This window comes from Ischnura elegans, chromosome 7 (assembly GCF_921293095.1).
Source record: "Ischnura elegans chromosome 7, ioIscEleg1.1, whole genome shotgun sequence".
Lineage (NCBI taxonomy): Eukaryota > Metazoa > Arthropoda > Insecta > Odonata > Coenagrionidae > Ischnura > Ischnura elegans.
In genome coordinates this window covers 78,476,163-78,495,499 of record NC_060252.1, presented here as the reverse complement: position 1 = coordinate 78,495,499, position 19,337 = coordinate 78,476,163, and the positions used below count along the sequence as shown (strand labels likewise).

General features: G+C 37.6%; 1 protein-coding gene across 1 annotated transcript; it reads left to right on the top strand.

Moving 5' to 3' along the window:
• Window positions 1-4,414: 4,414 nt before the first annotated feature.
• LOC124162700 (transcription factor MafA-like) lies at window positions 4,415-5,702 on the top strand. The gene has a single exon (XM_046539303.1). The coding sequence runs from the start codon at window positions 4,831-4,833 to the stop codon at window positions 5,512-5,514; it is 684 nt and encodes a 227-aa protein (XP_046395259.1). The 5' UTR covers window positions 4,415-4,830; the 3' UTR covers window positions 5,515-5,702.
• Window positions 5,703-19,337: the final 13,635 nt, after the last annotated feature.

Genomic DNA, 19,337 nt, shown 5'->3' with positions numbered 1-19,337 from the left:
GAGTTGCACAAACCATTCGGCTTAATGACTTCGCACAAAATTGCATGGTAACTTTTTCCCCCGTTTCTATTCTCAGCATAAAAAACGCCAAGAAGGACTCTCCGTCAGCCAGTAAAATTTTGACTCGTGGTTTCCTAGCGCGGCCAAAATTTTCGCCAAACTACGTCGAAGATTACAAAAAACAGAGAGCAACCAATCGTGTGTTGCATGAAAATTCGTCTAATCCGAAATCGTAAGACTTTTCCCTTACGAAAGCCTCTGATGACGCCAAGAATTTTTTTCTCCCTCTGCGGTTTACTAATAAAAACAGAATTGGTCGCCCAAACGCAGAAATAGTTTCGTATTTCGGCCACCGCGCCCGGAAACGCGATTACGAGCGGGTGGGGTTTGTTATGGGCGAGGGGGAATTCGGTATTTTCGAGGCACGGAGAAGACAAAGGAATAATTGCAGGCCGTCTGGAAACCGACAAAATAAAAGTTGGCCGAAAGAGAAATAATGATCAAAAAACAACAATGACAAACCTATTTCTCCGAGTGAAAACTTGGAAGTGGTATCGCGGCAACGGCTGTCACCGGGGGCGGAGGATGGGAAGGCGGCCGGTCGGTGGAAGGACTTGGCGGTGGAAGAAGGCTTGGTGCGGTGGGTGCGAATTGTTCAACTACAGAACTCAATACGATAAAATAACTATGCCCCCTCCCTCTGAGCCCCCCCTCCACGAGGTGATGGCAAGAATTGCGCATCTGGCCATCTTGGGAACGACCTCCGCTCCCATGAAATTTATTGAATATTATAAAAAGGATCCTAAAGTGTGCCTCTAAATGTGTTGTCACCCACCGCGCATTTAAATAGGTTTACAAAAGTCGCCACTCGCGTCGCTGACGGCTAAATTGGTCCGAGCTTTACGCGGAAATTAAGTATGATTAGGGGTGTAAACCGATTTTAATATACCTACATGATGGTGCAATCTATCAAATTCATAACCTTTCAATGCTATTACTCGCAATTGCAAACATTTTTCTGCAAAATATTGGAAAAGAGTGGATCGCATTGCCCTCATCACCGCGCCGCGGACATTTTTGAAAACCGATTAAAATGCGACCGAAGTGGCAACAGAAATCAGACTTTAACGGGATGGAATTGAGCCTCCTCTTTGCAGTCTCCTTGATATTATAAAAGAGGGTTCTTCATTCGGCTACGTATGTTTTCACCCAACGTGCATTTAATTATAATAATACGTAACTATAATGCGGTCTGATGTCCCTTTACAAATCATTACAATAGACATAGTGACATGAGAATAAAATAAAAAATAGATATTTTTATGCAAAAATGTTTTGAATGCATTTTGCAATAAATGAAAAATATGCGTTCATATACCAGGTTTATTGAAATCCCTCGTTATTCATCGCCGCACTGCGGACATTTTTGAAATCTGGCTAAAATGCTCCCCATGTGGAAATATTAATCAAGCTTTTGCGGGAAGGAGTCGGGCTTCCTTTATCTTTCCCCTTGTCCGCTACGTGGAAATCAGGGGCGTTCTGGCCAGATTGGATGGTCGGCGATCGCCGAGGGCCCCGAGCATAGGGAGCCGCCACAACGCTCGCGTCTGTGAAGCGTGTATGAAAAGTGTAATAAAAAAGGCTAAGATTACTTGAACGAAAGTTATTTTTCTATTATAAAATAATACGTTTTCATTAGTTGCTTTATTCAAAGCATACTAACTGTAAGTCATGTAAGATTGCTTGAAAATAAATAAGATAAAGTATTAGAAGAAAAAGAGAGCTTAAAGCTTTTTTGAAAGGGTTATTTGAAATATAAAAAAAAAAAAGATTTCAGTGCCGTTTAACAAATTCACTGAATAGAAAATAGAATCCTTATACATTATTCAACTTCATAAACTGTGAAATTCTCATTAAAAATCAGGAGAAAACTCTAAGTAGTCAGAAGAAAAAAGAGAACCTGATGCTTTTTGAAAGGGTTATTCGAAAAGGTTTTTTTAAGTTTTTTTTAGATTTCAGTGCAATGGGGAACTTGCATGAATTTTTTTTATTTCATAGGCGGACAGAAAATTATTTTCTGAATACAACAAAGAAAACCGCATGTAAATCTGAGTTTTCCTTCGCGAGATATTTAATGATAAATATTACGAATTTTAAAGCGCGGGAAAAACTCCCTCACCCCCCAAGCCACTGCCGACGAAGCCTCGATGACGTCAAAGGTGCCTAAACATCACGCGAAGCTATTGTTGTGATTGTTTGTAGTAGTTGCCAGCAGTTGTGAGAGCTTCGTTTGTTAGACGTGTTGAATATTTTATATTTAAAGATAAATATCCGACGATAGAGGCTAGGAAGCCCTCGTGTTTTGCATTATTTATAATATTAATATCTGAGTAAGGGCATAAAATATAAAACTGGAGCAGTTAAACCAAAAATTTGATAATACCTAAATAACATCGTTGTAGGAGTCTGAGCCACGGCCATTGGAAAGGGGATACGTTAATTGTAAGTTGATGTTATCGACGGCATATCATTCATTTAAGTATGTAATTAGAACGATTTTGATGTTTACTAATGTCCGCTTAGCTTTTATATACAATAACTTCATCCGTTTATTCGTAGGTACCGGAGAATTCGTCGTTTAGGACTGTCTGTGCTTGTATTATGAGGTGAATTCCAGTCAATGCAACTTTTGCTCGCTGATTGGAGACATCTAGGAACATTTTTGTGCCAAAATAGTGTTATTTCCAACGTGACATCTCCCGTTAAGCTACTGCTAATAATCACAGTGCCAGTGGTTGTAATGCACAAAGTTTGACAAGGTTGAAAAATATCGGCCATGAGTTATCAGTGTTCCATCGTGATTGAATTGTAAAAAGTGCTACTATACGCTATCGATAAATGTCTAACAGTAGTGTAAAAATTGTCAGTGGCGTGCTAATCTCCGTTGTTCACCGTAGATATGACATTTCACGATCACGCTATTGAAATAAAAACTGTGTGTGAAGTTTGTTATTCCATTATTTCAACGAATAGTAGTGAGAAATGTCACCTGTGTCACTTGTGTGGGATAATTTAAGGGTTTAAATCAGTGAATAAATAGTTGTATTCATCATAACGAGTTCTGTTATTGTATGTTGTACGTGATGAATATAAGAATGTGATAGTGGCATCCAGTTTTTGATAAGAGTATTTGCCTATTTCCCACTATATTATTATGGTATATGCTAGTATATTGTTTATGGATTTACGTATATTATTGAAATAGGTTGTAGCTTGTGTGTGTGTTGGCAGCGGAACCGATTCGCGATCTCACATGTGGATTGTGTGCAGACTGTTTTGCTGTGAATTCGTACCGTAGGGCGGATAGGACTACCTTCTCCGTTAATCCGGCGTTGCCAAATTCAACAGCACAGCTTACTCTAATGTCAACAGAACAGCTTACGATCGTTATCCTCCAGTATTACAAGTTTCTTTTACAACTCGATTTGCCGCCGACGTATAGCAATAATTTGTCTTAACAAATTCCATGAGGGTCGTGGCATCAATTTTTGGTGTCCTAAAAAAAGGCTGGTGTCCTAACACCCCATGCCACACGCCTTTTAGGCGGCTTGCGGGGTATTATGTAGACGTAGATGAATTTCAGGTGTACTATTCGAACGAGTGGCAACGTTATCATCCATTTTTCTGATCACTAAAACATACGAAGTGAAACGCTTGTACTTCATCATCCCGATGCCGCATTATTAATATCCCAAGTAATAATCTAGGCACAATAGCAATAGGAAAACTTTCCCAAGAATAACAGAACAAAATAAAGTGACGATGAGCGGCTAAATACTCCCTCAAAACAAATTTTACACCATGCGCTCAGCGTATTTCCCTACTCCCTACGGTTGTTTAGGCACCTATGACGTCACGCCTGGCCTCGGCAACGCTCGGGTGTCTTCGCGCAGTGGTCGGCTCAGAGAAATTTTTCTCGATTTTAAATGCAATTTTTTTATTTCTTTTGATGTTGAATGGAGAAACTGAAGGTATTTTTGCGAGCTAATGTATCCATTTGACTTATTCAAAATAGTTTTTAGAGCAATCTACGACCCATGCAAGTTCCTCATTGAACGAATTCACTAAATAAGAAATAGAATCATTATAAATTATCTGTATAAACTGTAAAATTCTCACTTTTCATAGTATGTTTTCTTACGGATTGCTATTTCTATTATCTTTAATCTAGGTTTTAAGAGTCAAAATGGCGTCAAAATCCATGTCCGGGCATGCAATTTCCTAAAATATTCCGGAGGACCTCCGAATACCTCGGTAAGGAGGTCATCCCCCATCATGAGGCCAAGCCGAGGACCCCCAATCACCCCCGGCTACCCCTGATGGAAATGCATGGATTATAGACCAATTGGTCGCCTTAAGACAAATTAAGTTCTTCAAAAAGCACTATTATGACATTTAAATTTAGCGCATCTTCCCTATTTGATAAACGTATTTAGGAATTCGGCCATGTTTTGAGGAACCGGATTGGGTTCAGCCTGGCTTCAAATCCTCATGTGGGTGGGTTGTAGCGATCGTCATTCCATCGTACTGAATTCAGTGGGTTCAACGTACGAACGATCTATTGAGTCCCAACCTTCCCCATAGGCATTTCCGGAAGAGAAGAGGTTATGGGGAAAGAGGAGGAATGGAGCAGACACAAAAAACAGCAGGCAATGGGATCGGAGGAGCGTGACGGCTCAAGGCGAAAGAAAAATCCCGGCGAAGACGAAAGGTGTGGGGGGGAAGCGGATTGCACCGAAAGAATTGAGCCCCGATCGCCCTCCTACCAACATGGCGCCATCCGCAAAAGCGGTGGGGAGGACCTTATATAGACCTGTCTATTTCGTTCGCGGACATCGTCTACACAGTTGTCCAGACGCGTCGACGAACATGCTGGCCTCTAAGGTACTACTGTGCGCCCTCGGCGGCGTATTCTTGTTTGCGAACCTCGGCGGCGCCAGCCCGGCTTGGAGAGACGTTTCGGGCGTGGAAGACTCTGCCATCATTGGGTCCAACCTGTGGGAGGTCTCCGTGTTCGCTCCGGATGACCTCTCTGCCGCCGGCACGGGCCACAGCTCCGGCGGTGGCGGAGGCGACCAGGGGTTCTTCAAGTCCAAATCGCACAAGGGAGACAAGGGGTACAAGGCGTTCGACAGCTTCCACAAGAAGGACGGAGACTCGTACGGATACGAGCAGCACTCGGCCTTCGGAAGCGCCAAGGGTGGGGAGGAAGCGGCCGCTCACCAGCACAAGACCACTTACCAGGAGGGCGATGACCACCACGGAGGACACCACCACAACAGGAGGAGGCGACAGCACGATTACGGCGGCTCGCACCACGAAGGAGGAGGTGGCGCTGAGCACCACGGATACGAACACCACGGCATCGGCGAACATTCCTCCGACCACCACGGCGGGCACCATTCCGAGCACCACAGCAGCAGTGGCGGTGGTGGGCACCACGGGTTCTTCTGAGCACCTTCCAATGAGGCACCATTCCTTCTGTTTTTTCATCAGGGTTCCGGCAGCTTAGACCGTCGCTACCTAAATTTCATGTTGCAACTCTATAATACAAATTTAATTTATTTATTAATCTTTCTCCTTGTTCATGACTAATCTCGTTATTTTTGTTGAGTGATAAAATAAAACGCAATTCTGATATAGTTGTGACTACATTCATTTCGACAGCTCTGTCTTTCTCTCTCTTAGTATTAGGTAACGATGATATTTCATGCTGCGATGAGTTTTCTTCAGGAATCTGGAAAGGCGAAAGCGTGAAACTAATCCATCCGTTGGAAATTAATCCATCATGAGTAAGTGGACTTGGAATGCTAACTTGTTTTTAAACATAAAGTTTTTCATTCGCAAATCAGGAAATTAAAATTTCCTGATTTGTGAATGAAAAACTTTGCTGTTTCTGCAATTTGGAACTTTATTTTCCTGACTAGTTTCGATACACTGTATCATATTCATAGGACTAGCAGGATCGAAACTAGTCAGGAAAATAAAGTTCCAAATTGTAGAAACAGCAAGGTTTTTCATTCACAAATCAGTAAGATGGATTTCTACAACGTGAAGGCCTCTACTATTCAGTGCATTTATTTAATTTCATTGAGTTCAATACGAATCAGAATTTTAAAAATCATATTCAAACAGTTAATTAGCATGGCGACTGTGTCAGATAATCCTGTTGATTAAATTTTAAAGTTAAAAGTCCAATTCCAGAAACATACGCCAATTGGAAATGTTAGCCATTTATAATTCCGTATAAGTCCGTGGAAGAAATTATTTGGCAAAGTACTTATGAGTGGTCTGATCTGTCCTTTCGTTCAGGTGAAAAAGCCGGATAAATAGTGGTATACAATCCCTCTTTAAATTTTTCGAACATTGCACAATATTTTTACTTTGATCTTTTGAATTTGTCTGAATTTATTTTTAATCTTTAATCTTAAAGGAAGTATTTCAGATTCAGTCAGGTGAAAATTCTGCGCTCTTTGAATCAGTTCATGCTTGAATTGATATATTTAGTCATTGAGAATAAATAAATGATATGTCGGATATTTTGGGTTTCTATGGTACTAAGATTATGTTCTTTATTATCCACATAGCGTGCGAAAAAATTAATTATTAATGATCGAAAAGTTGATCAACAAACCCAATAATTTCATCATTTCATATATGAGCTCCTTTGAAAATGAGAGGATTCTTAGTTCACCTCCTTTTCTTTAATTTTTAGAATTAGTCTTGTTTATAATCGATCGTATGGCGTAATTCTGTTTATGTGTGAGAGAAAACATAGAAATTCGACAGACATGAGGAACGTAGAAGGGTGAGGTCTATTGGGAATGTGGTTTTACAGACTATGTTATCTCCATCCAAACAATGTAAATAAGGACCAATTTTGTAAACTCGAAAACTTCCTACGTAATTTCGGAAGTTTTAGCAATTTTTTCTTCGCGATTGATTGATTGATGCAAGTTAGGGTTGGACACAGTTCTTCATACCCATTATTTTCTAAGTTACAGTGTTCGATTACTGGAAAGATAATTACAGTCAACTGAGACTAAGTAAGAGCTACTTCAAAGAGTGTCTTATTTTCGCCATAATTTACGATGAGGAGATTTTAAAGTGGCATAGGTAGAAGTTTAGCTGTGCGTGAAGATATCAGCCATTGGTTAAAATAAGTGCCTACCTGAATTTTCTTTTCATTGTTTTTATAGCATCGAGAATTATTGAACGATATCAATTGAAAATAATTGCTATTGTGTGCAGTCGCGCAATCCGCTCGAACTAGTGAACAGTATCGTTAGAAGGTGAGTTGAGTGACAAAACCAATCGGTAATCGGTGATGCAAATCTAGTCACTATATTACGCTGAAGCTTCTCTAAAGCCTACATGTTTTTTCCTCATAAAAAATTTAACCGTCTGATTACAGTTCATTTGGATTGTGATTAATGTATGCATTGATAATGATTAAGGAAAGCTTTCAGACAACACTTGCAGATATTATTTAGTTTCAGGTTAAAAATTCTTTAATCAGTACGGTGTACACATTTCAAAGAACTTAAGGTTTAAAATATTGAGTCCAGCATTTACTAATTAATAAAATAATTACGCTCGGAAATTTATGGGCTCCAATTCAGATAAATACTTGTGCAAACAATTTATTTAAATGCCGCTAGAAGGGAGATTTATCATCTCTCAGATATGGTTCCTGGCGTCCGGGAAATCCCTGCACTTAGGAAAATTGGTTTTCAGTCATTGAAGAGCTTAAATCTATAATGCCTTCCGCAAAAGGAATTATTTTAAAAGTTTTTCAGTAATGGATAAGTTTAAAAAAATATCTATTTGTATTTATTTTAATGTTTTAACCCTTAATTTTTCTGTCGGAATACGATAAAAAAATTCCTCTGGCTTACAGTGTAATTGGCAGGGAATAGAGGAATGTAATTAATTCCACTGAAAGAAAAATTAAGGCAATGGTTAACAGTAGATAACAATGATATTGATTAGTCTTATAATAGAAATACTGAGTTCATAATAAATATCCCGCGGCTTTACTTAGTGGAAAATCTTACTTAAAATCTAGTCTAATGAAAGGATAGTAGAATTAATCGTAAATATGCTCTATCAGTAAATTCAGTTATTGGCAATTTTTCACGATACTTTCATTTCACGACCGGTTTCAATAAATTTAGTATTATCTTTAGGTAAATGTATGTAGTGGTGGAGATTCAATTATTTAATTCATTACCTAATACATTAGTATTCTCCAAGGTTAAGACATGAAATATTATCGAGTGAACTGATGAAAACAAATATTCTGCAGTTGTTTCTATCTTGCTTCCAAGTACACCTCAACACTACTCAGCACTCGTTACGGTTTAGCTTGTATTTGCTCGGAAAACTGGAAAAAATATTTTAAAAGATGTCGAATTGCTTTTAAATCCGAAATAACTGCATTATGGGCTAAAATTTGACGCAATAATCAATTCTCTTTGAAAGTCTGTTTTTGATATTTCTGTCAGCTTACTCAATCTGCACATGTAACGTATAGCAGTATAAAGACACGAATACCATGTTAAATATTGAGATATGTAATCAAAACGCTCCCAACAAATATGCATAATATTTATCTAATGTTACTCACTAGTAACGTAACAATTGCATCATAATCCTATTTAGGCGACTTGGGGCCTTTTACGTAGGAATAAAAATTTATTTTTCACATCCGATATTTTGTAATCCAAGACCCTCATTCGAATTCTGCAGCTCGGCCATATTCGTATTCGGCTTTCGAATATGTGAATCTATAATTTGCTGTCAACGTTTGTCTTCATTCGGTCTGCGAAAATGAAGGTCATAATGTATGCAATTATTGAAAAATTCCTTTATTAATTATAAATATATTAAAACTATTAACTATGTCTTTATTTTGGTCTGCACAATCTGGCCGCGTCAACATTAATTCACTCATGTTATTCATTTCATTTAAAAATCTTTCCAACTTAATATTTGTGGAAAATTTGTGGCCACTATTTCACTGAGCTGTAAAAAAGAAACCTTAACAGCATTTTTAAGCATAATACTTTCTTGGTTCTTGCTCAGAATCGTCATTAAATATTTTTCGAGCCAACTTTTGTTCACCTTTACATTATATGGGGATGATTATTTTTTATCACCTTACGCTTCGGGTTTGTATAATTTCCATTCAATAGGAAACCCCTAATTCTACCTTCTACAATTTTTCAAAGAGTGTTGCTATGGCCGATACTTAATGGATTTTGACTGCAATGGTTGCTAGGATAATTTCTGTGGGGATGAATAAAAAATTATTAACGTCCACGCTTACTGATCGCCTATACTGCATTTTTTATGTTATTTCTAATGAACGCCAATATCGTAAACCCAATACCGCTTTTGGCTGGAAATTTAGTTTGCCGAATTGTATTTTCAAAGTGGTCAATTTGGGACTTTTTTCAGGTGACTCAGGTATGCAGCTTTGGAGATTGCTGAGACTATTGCAAGGGGCAATCTGTTTTTTGAAAACCATTGTGAAATATATTGCAATTAGACAACCCACTGTAGTTCCACGTATTTCTTCTTATTTGTGTCTGTTTATCGATATCTTTTAAAATGAAATAGCATGGGGACAATCCAACGGTTTATCACAATTGTATTTCAACGATTGAAGAACAAATGACGCATTTAAAATATACAGAGGAATCATGATATGTTTTTTTATGATTATTATGGTGTAAAGCGGCGTAACTATGTGGGGGGGATGAGGGGATAGATCCCTCTCAAAGCCTCTGAGAAATAAAAAAGTTGTTAAAAACTGTTGTCTAGTTTTGAACTTAAATAGCTTCATCTGCTTAAAGTTAACTTTTTAGCGCCAAAATAATGAAAAATGTATATCCAGGCATGTAATTTTTCAAACATTTTCCCGAAAAAGTTGCCTGGTGGGGGGGAGGTCGCTACCCCAGGCTATCCCATCCCCCCCAAAGCACATTCCTAGTTACGTCACTGATTTATTTATTTATTTATTCCTATTACCCCCGAAAGCAGCACAATTTCCTTTCCTGGACTTTCTATCGGGATTTCAAACAAGCAATTATAGACGATCACACATAGCCATGTCCTGGAAGGGGTAATATATCCAGGCGGGACTCGAACCCGCGACCCTTGGTATGGTAGGCGAGGACTTATCCCCGCCGCCACCGGTGTATGTTTATTTTCTCTTCAATCCTCATCTTCTATTATTGGATTCTCTGTGTACCATCTCTTAACTCTCCGTGCATGATTTGTTTTCCGTGGTCTAATTGCGTTTTTCGGGCCCTGCGTGTAATTTATTCATGACTCTAATCTTTTAAAGCGATATCTCACCTGGCAAGTCATGAAACATGTCTGATGTCGTGTTTTCTAAAACGAACCTCTCCTTGACTCATGTAATCCTAACATCCTACTTTTGTGATGATGAAAGAGAATGATTTGTTATGGGTAATGTCATAGAACCTACGTTAGTGATTGGATGTTAAAATAGAAATTTACCACTGCTGTCATTGAGAAAAACCTCATCATAAGGTTCTTCGATGTACCAGGTCGGGAATATTTTAGGATGTGACAGATGACCTGCTAGTCATTTTAGCGGAAAGGGGTAGTTTCATGCTCAGCCAACTGTCAACCAGATTATATGCCAGAGATGCAGTGAAAAATTAGATCCATTTTTATGGTTTTGTTGATCAAGTTTTGTCAAGTATGTCAAATATATTGGTGACCGTATATGAAAATGGTTCTTAGGCCTAATTTAATCTTCGAAGTTGACTGAAATAGCATTCCACTGTTAATAGACACGCACGTGTGGACAGTGACTGCAATGCTGTGCGAAGAAATCACGCGGACGAAATCCATCTGCATTCGATCTATCAGCGTGGCTAAAGCACTTCAAATTTGAACGCAGTAGAAATAGATGGTTATAGATGTATCGAATGAGGCAAATATTAACTAAGCAGCCAAATAAAATGGTTACAGCTTGATTTTAATTCTTTATTATTTATGCGTGATCAACGGTTAGCCGGAATTGCACGTATTTTTATCGCATATCACAAGAGAGGAGACAATTGGTCTTTGACCACCGTCATCACCTTTGTTTTTTTGAGCATCTTCCATCAGCCAACGTATTGGTACTCTAGGGAAATTTCAGTTTTGATAATAGTTTCAAGGTATAATTTTTGAGTAGCACTATAGGAGTCGACTGCGACTTGTAAACGAAGCTTTTTCTTTGGCTTGTGATAAATCCTCTTCCCCAAGACATTACTTGAATAAAAAAATCCCTTCAGTTGTATTTGCTATTCCTCCATTTTTACCCGGAAAGTCAAGCTGCGTCAACTTTAATATACTCACATACTTAATTTAATTTTTAATTCTTCGAAACTGAACTTTCGCGGAATATTTATTGCTACTGCTTCACTGAGCTGTGAAAAAAGCATACATATTATTTTTTCTAATACGTGAGTATATTAAATATCCTAAATATAATACTTTCTTTCCTAATACTAAAAAATCTTTAAAAATATTTTTCGAGCTAATTTTAGAAAAATAAAAAGAGTACTGAGGATAATTTTCAAATTTTATTATGCTAAGTTTTTTCTTCTCTTACTATCCTGTTTTGTCTGCAGAAGTAATGCATCTCGTCAAATTTGCTAATTAAGAATAAAATTTCAGCATAACTTTATATTTGTTTACTCCATAAATGCTACCATAAAAATGTTTCGTGAATATAATAATCAAATATAAATTCCTCAGAGGGAGGAAATTTTCGATGCGGAATTATAGTGTCAAAGGAAGAAAGGGACAAGTTTGAGCAACCGATATTGGACGGTCCTTTCACAGGTCAGGCTAAAAATGATAGGAACGTGGAGCACGAATATTAGAACTTTGTAAACTTGTTCAATGCGCCGTATTATTTGGGCGTTTTGGTCTTACTATTTTTTCTTAGAACTGGTATCAAAGTTATTCACATGTGCAGTTTTCCAATTAGTCAAATGAAAATTCTCGGCTATGTGACATCCAGTTCTTCCTTATAATTCTGAAGTTTTAATTTCCGTTTTTCCCTCACGCTGAGAAAAATATGTAGGCAGTAGAAGAAATACATTTTTGAGTTGATGAAAGTTATGCACGTGTGCTGTTCTCTAATTTCTCAAATGAAAATTCTCAGCTATGTGACATCTAGTTTCTCCTACCCTTTATAAAGCTGTATCATTCGTTTTACCTCAAGTAAAGAATGTTGGAGAAACAAATTTTTGAGTTGGTGTTGCAAATTTAAATGCTTTAGTGCACATGCGTCGCTAAGTGATCGAAGGGGATGTTATCCCTTACTCTTGAGGGAAGATCTTGCTTGATATATTTCTGTCCGCTGGGGGAGGAGCAGGAATATTACAAAAGAGGATCCTAGTTGGCCTTTAAATGTATTTTCACCCACCGCGCATTTGAATGTGTTTACAAAAGTCGCGACGCGCGTCCCTGACGGACAAAATGATCCGAGTTTTACGAGGAAATGAGGTATAATTAGGGGTTTAATTTATTTTAATTAATTATTTCCATACCACCGAAAACAGTTGTATACGGCCTTTTACATCGGGGTTATTAACATGTTCACAATTAAATGTACACAAACAACCATGCTCTGAATAGGGGTAACTTACCCAGGTGGGACTCGAACCCGCGACCTCATGTTTGGCAGGCGAGGACTTTACCCCGCCGCCACCGGCCTTGTAATTTTACTAAAAATTATATACACGATGATGTTATTTATCGAATTCATAACTTTTCAATGCTATTACTCGCAATTAAAAACAGTTTAATGCGAAATATTGGAATAACTTGGATTGCATTGCAATCATCATCGCGCCACGGATATTTTTGAAAACCAATTAAAATGCGACCGAAGTGGCATCAGAAGTCAGCCTTCTACGGAATGGAATCGGGCCTCCTGTATGCAGTCCCCTTGGGAAGGAGGACGAAAAGAGAGAAGAAGCGTTCTAGAAGTGGGTGAGGAGGAGAATGGAGAAGGTGAATGGACCAAGAGGTGAAGAAGTGGCTAAGTGTTACACATGATGGGCGAAGAGAAGAAAATTATAGATGTGATACGACGGTGAAATAGGGCTTGGATTGATTGCCCCGTCAGCTACAAGGGTACTTACTTTGGTTGATGCGTTAAGTAAACGGTGCGAGGAAAATAGCATGAAAATTAATCACGTGAAGTAATGCGGCTTTGTGAGGCATGGCGAGGAAAGAGCAGCCGAATGGATCGTGATGTAAGAGTTTAAAGTAATGGCTAGCGAAGAGTCTCATCCGGAATGAAGCGCTTTAAGGTGAGAAAGGAGGACGACGAAAGTTAAAAGCGTTCGAGATGTGGTTATGAAGGGGATGGGAAAAGGAGGATTTGTCAGAGAGGAAGAAAGACGACGAAGTGCTGGACATGGTGGGCGAGAAGATGAAACTTCAAGATGAGGTGTAGGGGAAACTGAGGTTTTTGATGGAAAAACTTCTGAGTAATAAGGGAACGTTAATATTCGTGTTAGATGGAAAAGTGTGTAGGATTGATGGATGGAATGAAAGTGAGTCGGCCTACTGTGAATTGAAAAGGTAAGTCCACATTGGGAGGGGAGACAGGCCATCGTAATTTTATATGTTAACCTATCTGAACTGGTAAAATATAATAATGATTCTTTTTTGACTGGACCTGTTTTTGACCGTATGAACACAAGTGGTCCTCTCTCAGAAGGCAATCCTGTAACGGTCCCTGGGATTGTGGACACGCTACTCATAGTTGTGGATGTCATCATTATTAGAGTCACACTCTGATGAGTACATGTTTCCATTATTTACAAAAGTACTTCCTCGTATTTTTGACTTCACGGTGCTTCCCTCATCGAGAAAAAGGGCTTGGCTGACATCGCCATGCATGTAAGCGCAACAAAAAATTGGACAAAACCACGTCGTTCGTAATAATGAAACATGAAATATTTGAAAATTAGATCTATCTTCCCACAATAACCTTCATCACCCAGAGGAGCGCAATTTTAATTCCATGTCCGTTGCAGTTATCGAGAACTGAACAGCTCACGTATAAAAAAAGATGTCTAAAGTAAAACGAAAATTGAGGGACAAAAAAAACAAAAGAAAATTTCAAAGCGCACCTGCGGTCGTCACAGGATCGACATGGGGGAACGATGCCGGAAAAAATTAAGTCAAGAGGGAACAGACTGCCGCGCGTATTCATCCTGTTGCACACAGGCGGGTGGGTAATGAGATCGTAAAGATTAATGAACGATCAGCGTGGGAGTGGATGGCTCGAGAGCGTTCGCACCCCCTGGCGGCTTGTAATCGAAACGCTGCTGGAGATTTCACGGACCGCTGATCGCGAGAAGGGAATTATGGGTATAGGGAGTGGCGTGTATTACGTGTGTGGTTAGTAGGGGGCACTGAACTCTAAGACGGTGCAATGGCGACCGCTGAGCGCCGGGACATCCCCGACATTTTAAAAGCAAAATACGTCAAATCTTCTGGTGTCTGGGGTCTTTGAGCTATTTTATTTAGCTGTCAAAAGAAATCGAGGTACCCAATCCTTAAAAAGGGTGGTGCATATTTAGGATCATATTTTGATTGTTTTCGCTGCGATTCCACACTCAATAAGAGCTCATTCACCAATTTTATTGTATTATAAATTTTGATAGAGTTTTGAAATAAAGTAAACTGTATTTATCCGTATATCGATCCGTCAGACTACTAGAGGTTAAAAAATCTACGTTCTTAAACCTTTTTCAGAGAAGTTGATGACGTCACCGACTCCTGCCGAGCGGGTCAGTCAGACTTAGCAACCCCTCGGCACGCGCATCGGTCTCAAGCGTTTCCTTGTTGTTTTCAGTTATATGAATGATTCCTTCCCCCAATGAGAAGTTTTCCCGGGACGAGTAAAGGAGCCGAATCTTTAAAGACATCACTAACTGATGAAAAGTAAGGGCGACTTTTGCATTTTCTTTTTTAGAGTTATAGGAGAATGGCTGGACTTGTAAGATTCCTTTTTCGTCGTAACTTATCTTTACCTTACAGCTGACGAATTATTTTACATAAATGCTTAAAGGATGCTGATAATAGATGTCATATTTGGGTATTCCTGCGTATGCGCATGAATGCGTCGAAACTAATTGTTGTAGAACAGAAGTATCGCATACCACCAAGGTGTCGCGGAAAGTAATGAACCGTTCCCACCGAAACGACGATCGTAATCCGCTTTTGGGCGTGCAATAGATTTAATTTGTACTTCGTAGTAATAGAAAAATAATAATTAACTTAAATCATACTCCAACCAATAACCAAAATGTCCAGTTTTGTCGGAGATACCCATACGCATGACGAGTGTATTCCTCATGAACCATCACGAAGCAAAAAATATAAACCGTATTTGGAGTAAGCAATTTGAATAGGTAAAACAATAGCATGTAATCGATTAGATATTACTCAAACTCAAAATTCAAAAGAAAAAACATATACTGTCTGCAAAAAAAAGCAAGATACTCGAGTTTGAGGAGCTCTAGCGTCTAAACGAAGCAATCGATTTCAATGCAATAAAAAGCATACGAAAGACAATTTAGTTCTACGTTATATATATATTTTTTTTAATATTTTTATTTATTCATTTAACTATGTACAAACAAGAAATAATGTTTATACAACAGTGTAAATTTACAAATGAAAACAAACATTCTGGTCCCGCTAAGCCGAAATTGGCTTGTCAGCAGGTGCCAACTTAAGCATTACAATTTGTGTCTTGTAAAAATTACTAAATTAACAATTTCACTAACAAACAAATTATACATTAAAAAAAACATTCTTAATAGCAATTAAGCATATCAATATATAAAATACTGCTACATTCCATTATCAACAACCAGACAATATCCATGTCTTAATTTTTCTTTTTACTTCACTCAAAGATTTCAACTCTTTAAATTCACTCTTCAAATTATTGAACAGTTTAGGTACAACAACTTTCAATTGCCTATTACCCTTATGCGTATAACATCGCGGAATCTCATACATTCCTAAAGCCCTTAAATCGATATTACTATTAATATTTCTTTTCCTTTTGTATCTATTATTAAAATAATTATCAATTATTAATATGTACTGATACAAATTATCAAGTGGTAATGTACCAAGGTCTTTAAAATACGAGTCACCTGAATATCCACCATTTTCCTCAAAGTTAGTTTGATGAATCATTTTTAAAATCCTTTTTTGGTTGGACTTCAATCTTTTCATATTAGTCACACCACATGATCCCCACACAGTAAGGCCATATCTGAGAAGGCTCTCAAAAAGACCGTGATACATCATTTTGAGTACATTTTTCGTGACGCTGTCCTTCAGATAATAAAATTTGTACATAATGAACCTGAGCTTTTGGTTCAATTTTGATACATGAGAATTAAAAGTGAAATTACAATCAACAATCAAACCCAAATATTTATATTCGTTCACTTGTTCCAAAATATTACAGTTACAAGTTATCATGTTGGAATGTAGACATTCATGGCCGTGAGATTTAATATTTATTGATTTAATATTAGAAGCAAGATAAGTGATGTGCATTGTTTTAGATTTTTTTCATTTAAAATTAAATTATTGTCATGGGACCATTTTAACATATTATTGATATCATTCTGCATATTATAGACGGCATTTTTTAAGTTGACATGACTAGATATCAAGACTGTGTCGTCAGCATACAAAAGTAAATTACAATTTTTAATACATTCATGCATATCATTAACATAAATTAAATACAAAATTGGCCCCAGAATCGATCCTTGGGGCACTCCCATTTTTATGCTGGTAATATCACTAACAACATTTTGAACTTTCACTACCATCTTTCTATTAAATAAATAATCTTTAAACCAATCAAGCAACAACCCTCTCACTCCAATATTGTATAATTTTTTAAGCAACAAAGTGTGATCAACCATATCGAAAGCCTTTTTATAATCAATGTAAGTTATTACAACATTCTTTCCTCTATCTAAATTATTTCGAATATTCTCTGAAAAGTATTCTAAGGCATCCTTTGTACCTTTCTTTTTTTGAAAACCATATTGATGCTCAAAAATTGCTCTACTTTTGTCCAAAAAATTTAACAGCATGTCTGCCACATATTTTTCTAATATTTTACTCATACAAGGTAAGATAGATATGGGCCTATAGTTCTGTGTTTGAAGGTGATTTCCACTTTTATAAACCGGACGAACAATAGCTGTTTTCAATTCAACAGGAACAATGGAATTTTCTAAACTAGTGTTAATAAATTTTTTAATATATATAATAAAAAATATATATTTTTTTTATATATATATTTTTATTTTTTTTATATATAATGTACTTTAAAAATTCTTCGGCTAAATAGTATTTCCTGTACTTAATTTTTTCTCAAAAAAGTACCCGTTTTTTGCGCGTAAAATCAAGGTGCCCAACTTTGAGCGCTTGGCATTCCCGTAGTTTTCGTTCCTATAACTTGCAATTTTGATATAAAGAAGCCACATCTATTACTAGTAGTTTGCCGAAAACAAATTGTTTATACCACAAAAATTAACGGAGTTGTTGTAAACAACGCAAACCTCTGCTAACTTCGAAACCAGTGAGTCAATTGAAAATTGATTGGTACTGTTGTCTTCCGTAGAATGTTAGTGATGTATATACGTAGATCATACACGTTAAATGTCAGCAGTATATTCAAGTATTTTTTTTAATAGTAGTAACAGTATTTGATACAGTATATTCTAATCCAATCCGCATGATATGACTTGTGAAAAAAATCAAAGATTCATGCATTTCCCATGCGTTGCAAAGGAGTGCAATCCTCGGAGACTCTTCACAAGATGGCCGAATGCTAAATTACTTGGATTCACTCGGGAATCGTCATTCAATCGTTTTGAACTCTACGAGAGAGGAGACTGGCCGATGACCTAAAGGGACACTCGACATCTTTGCGAGTGACGTCTTACGTGACTACAGGCGCCGTGCGCCAACGGATCCATCTTCTATTGAGCAGGACGATGAACCGGCTGGCTAAGTTCAGTGGCTCTCTTCGCTGAAGCCTCCCACTCGTTCTGAAGGAGCGACAGGCTGATCGAAATTGAACGAGACGGTATGTCATCATCATCGCCAAGTGCTTGACACCATCGCCAAGTGCCAAACACCCTAGAGGTGGCGTTCAATGTGCTGAACATGCCTTATGTTATGCAAGAAATAAAACCGCCGAATCATTCTCAGGAAGGGATACGGCGGTGCATAGCTGATGCAAGTTCTTTTATAAAGTTTCACTTAAGGTTTACGCCACCCGTCTCGCTTATTGTTGCAATTTAAGTCTTTTACGTAATTGTAGACTATGAAACGTTGCATGTGACATTTTTTAAATTATAAGGCTATTATAATTTTACTTGTTTCCAACTTTAATTTTCCAATTTATTTTATATATTTCATGTTTATATTCTTGTTTAGATAAAATTATTTCTGACTGATGTAATCAAGGCCTAAATTCTCGATAAATCATTTCACCTAGTATTTAGAAGTCATAATATTGTCAAGTAGATGTTTAAACAACCATGATGTGGACCATGCTAAATTAAACCATTGTAAAAGTTCACTTCATTTCGGTCAAAATACCGTTCCCCAAACGGTGAGACGAAGTCACCCAAAAATACAGTTCAAGTTGCGCCCTCGCACGTTTTTCAAAATAATTTCGTTAAAGAACACTGTTCATGAACAGGCTAGTGTCCTTAATGCTTATAATGTAATAATTCGTACTTAAATTCGTATATTTTTAATTATTCGCTGAATTTTTTGGAATCTGTTGTAGATACTTTCAACCCCGCATTTCAACACATTGAGTATGAATACTGGGAATCGGTGATGTAGGATGTTCCGTAGCAATGGAATGGGAAGCTGTAAAATAGTTTCATTTAACATTATGCTCTGAAAAAATACAATTTAAATCACCGTTGTCCTGCGAGTTCCCTCTGTGCCAGTTTCCAGAAAGTAAATTGTAAATGTGTATTTTCAAGTGTAAAGGATTTTAAACTTGACTTGCTATAAAGGCATTCGTAAACGCTGCATTTGAAAATAAAAGTAAAAATTATTTCTGGAGCTTAAAAATTCTAGATGTGAAACCATGACAAAAGAATTACTTTTCCTATATTTTGTACCACCGCAGAGAGTATTTCAAATTAACTCCGTGA

Coding starts and splice junctions, on each gene's coding strand:
- LOC124162700 (XM_046539303.1), top strand. CDS start 4,831: ATGGCGCCATCCGCAAAAGCGGTGGGGAGGACCTTATATAGACCTGTC.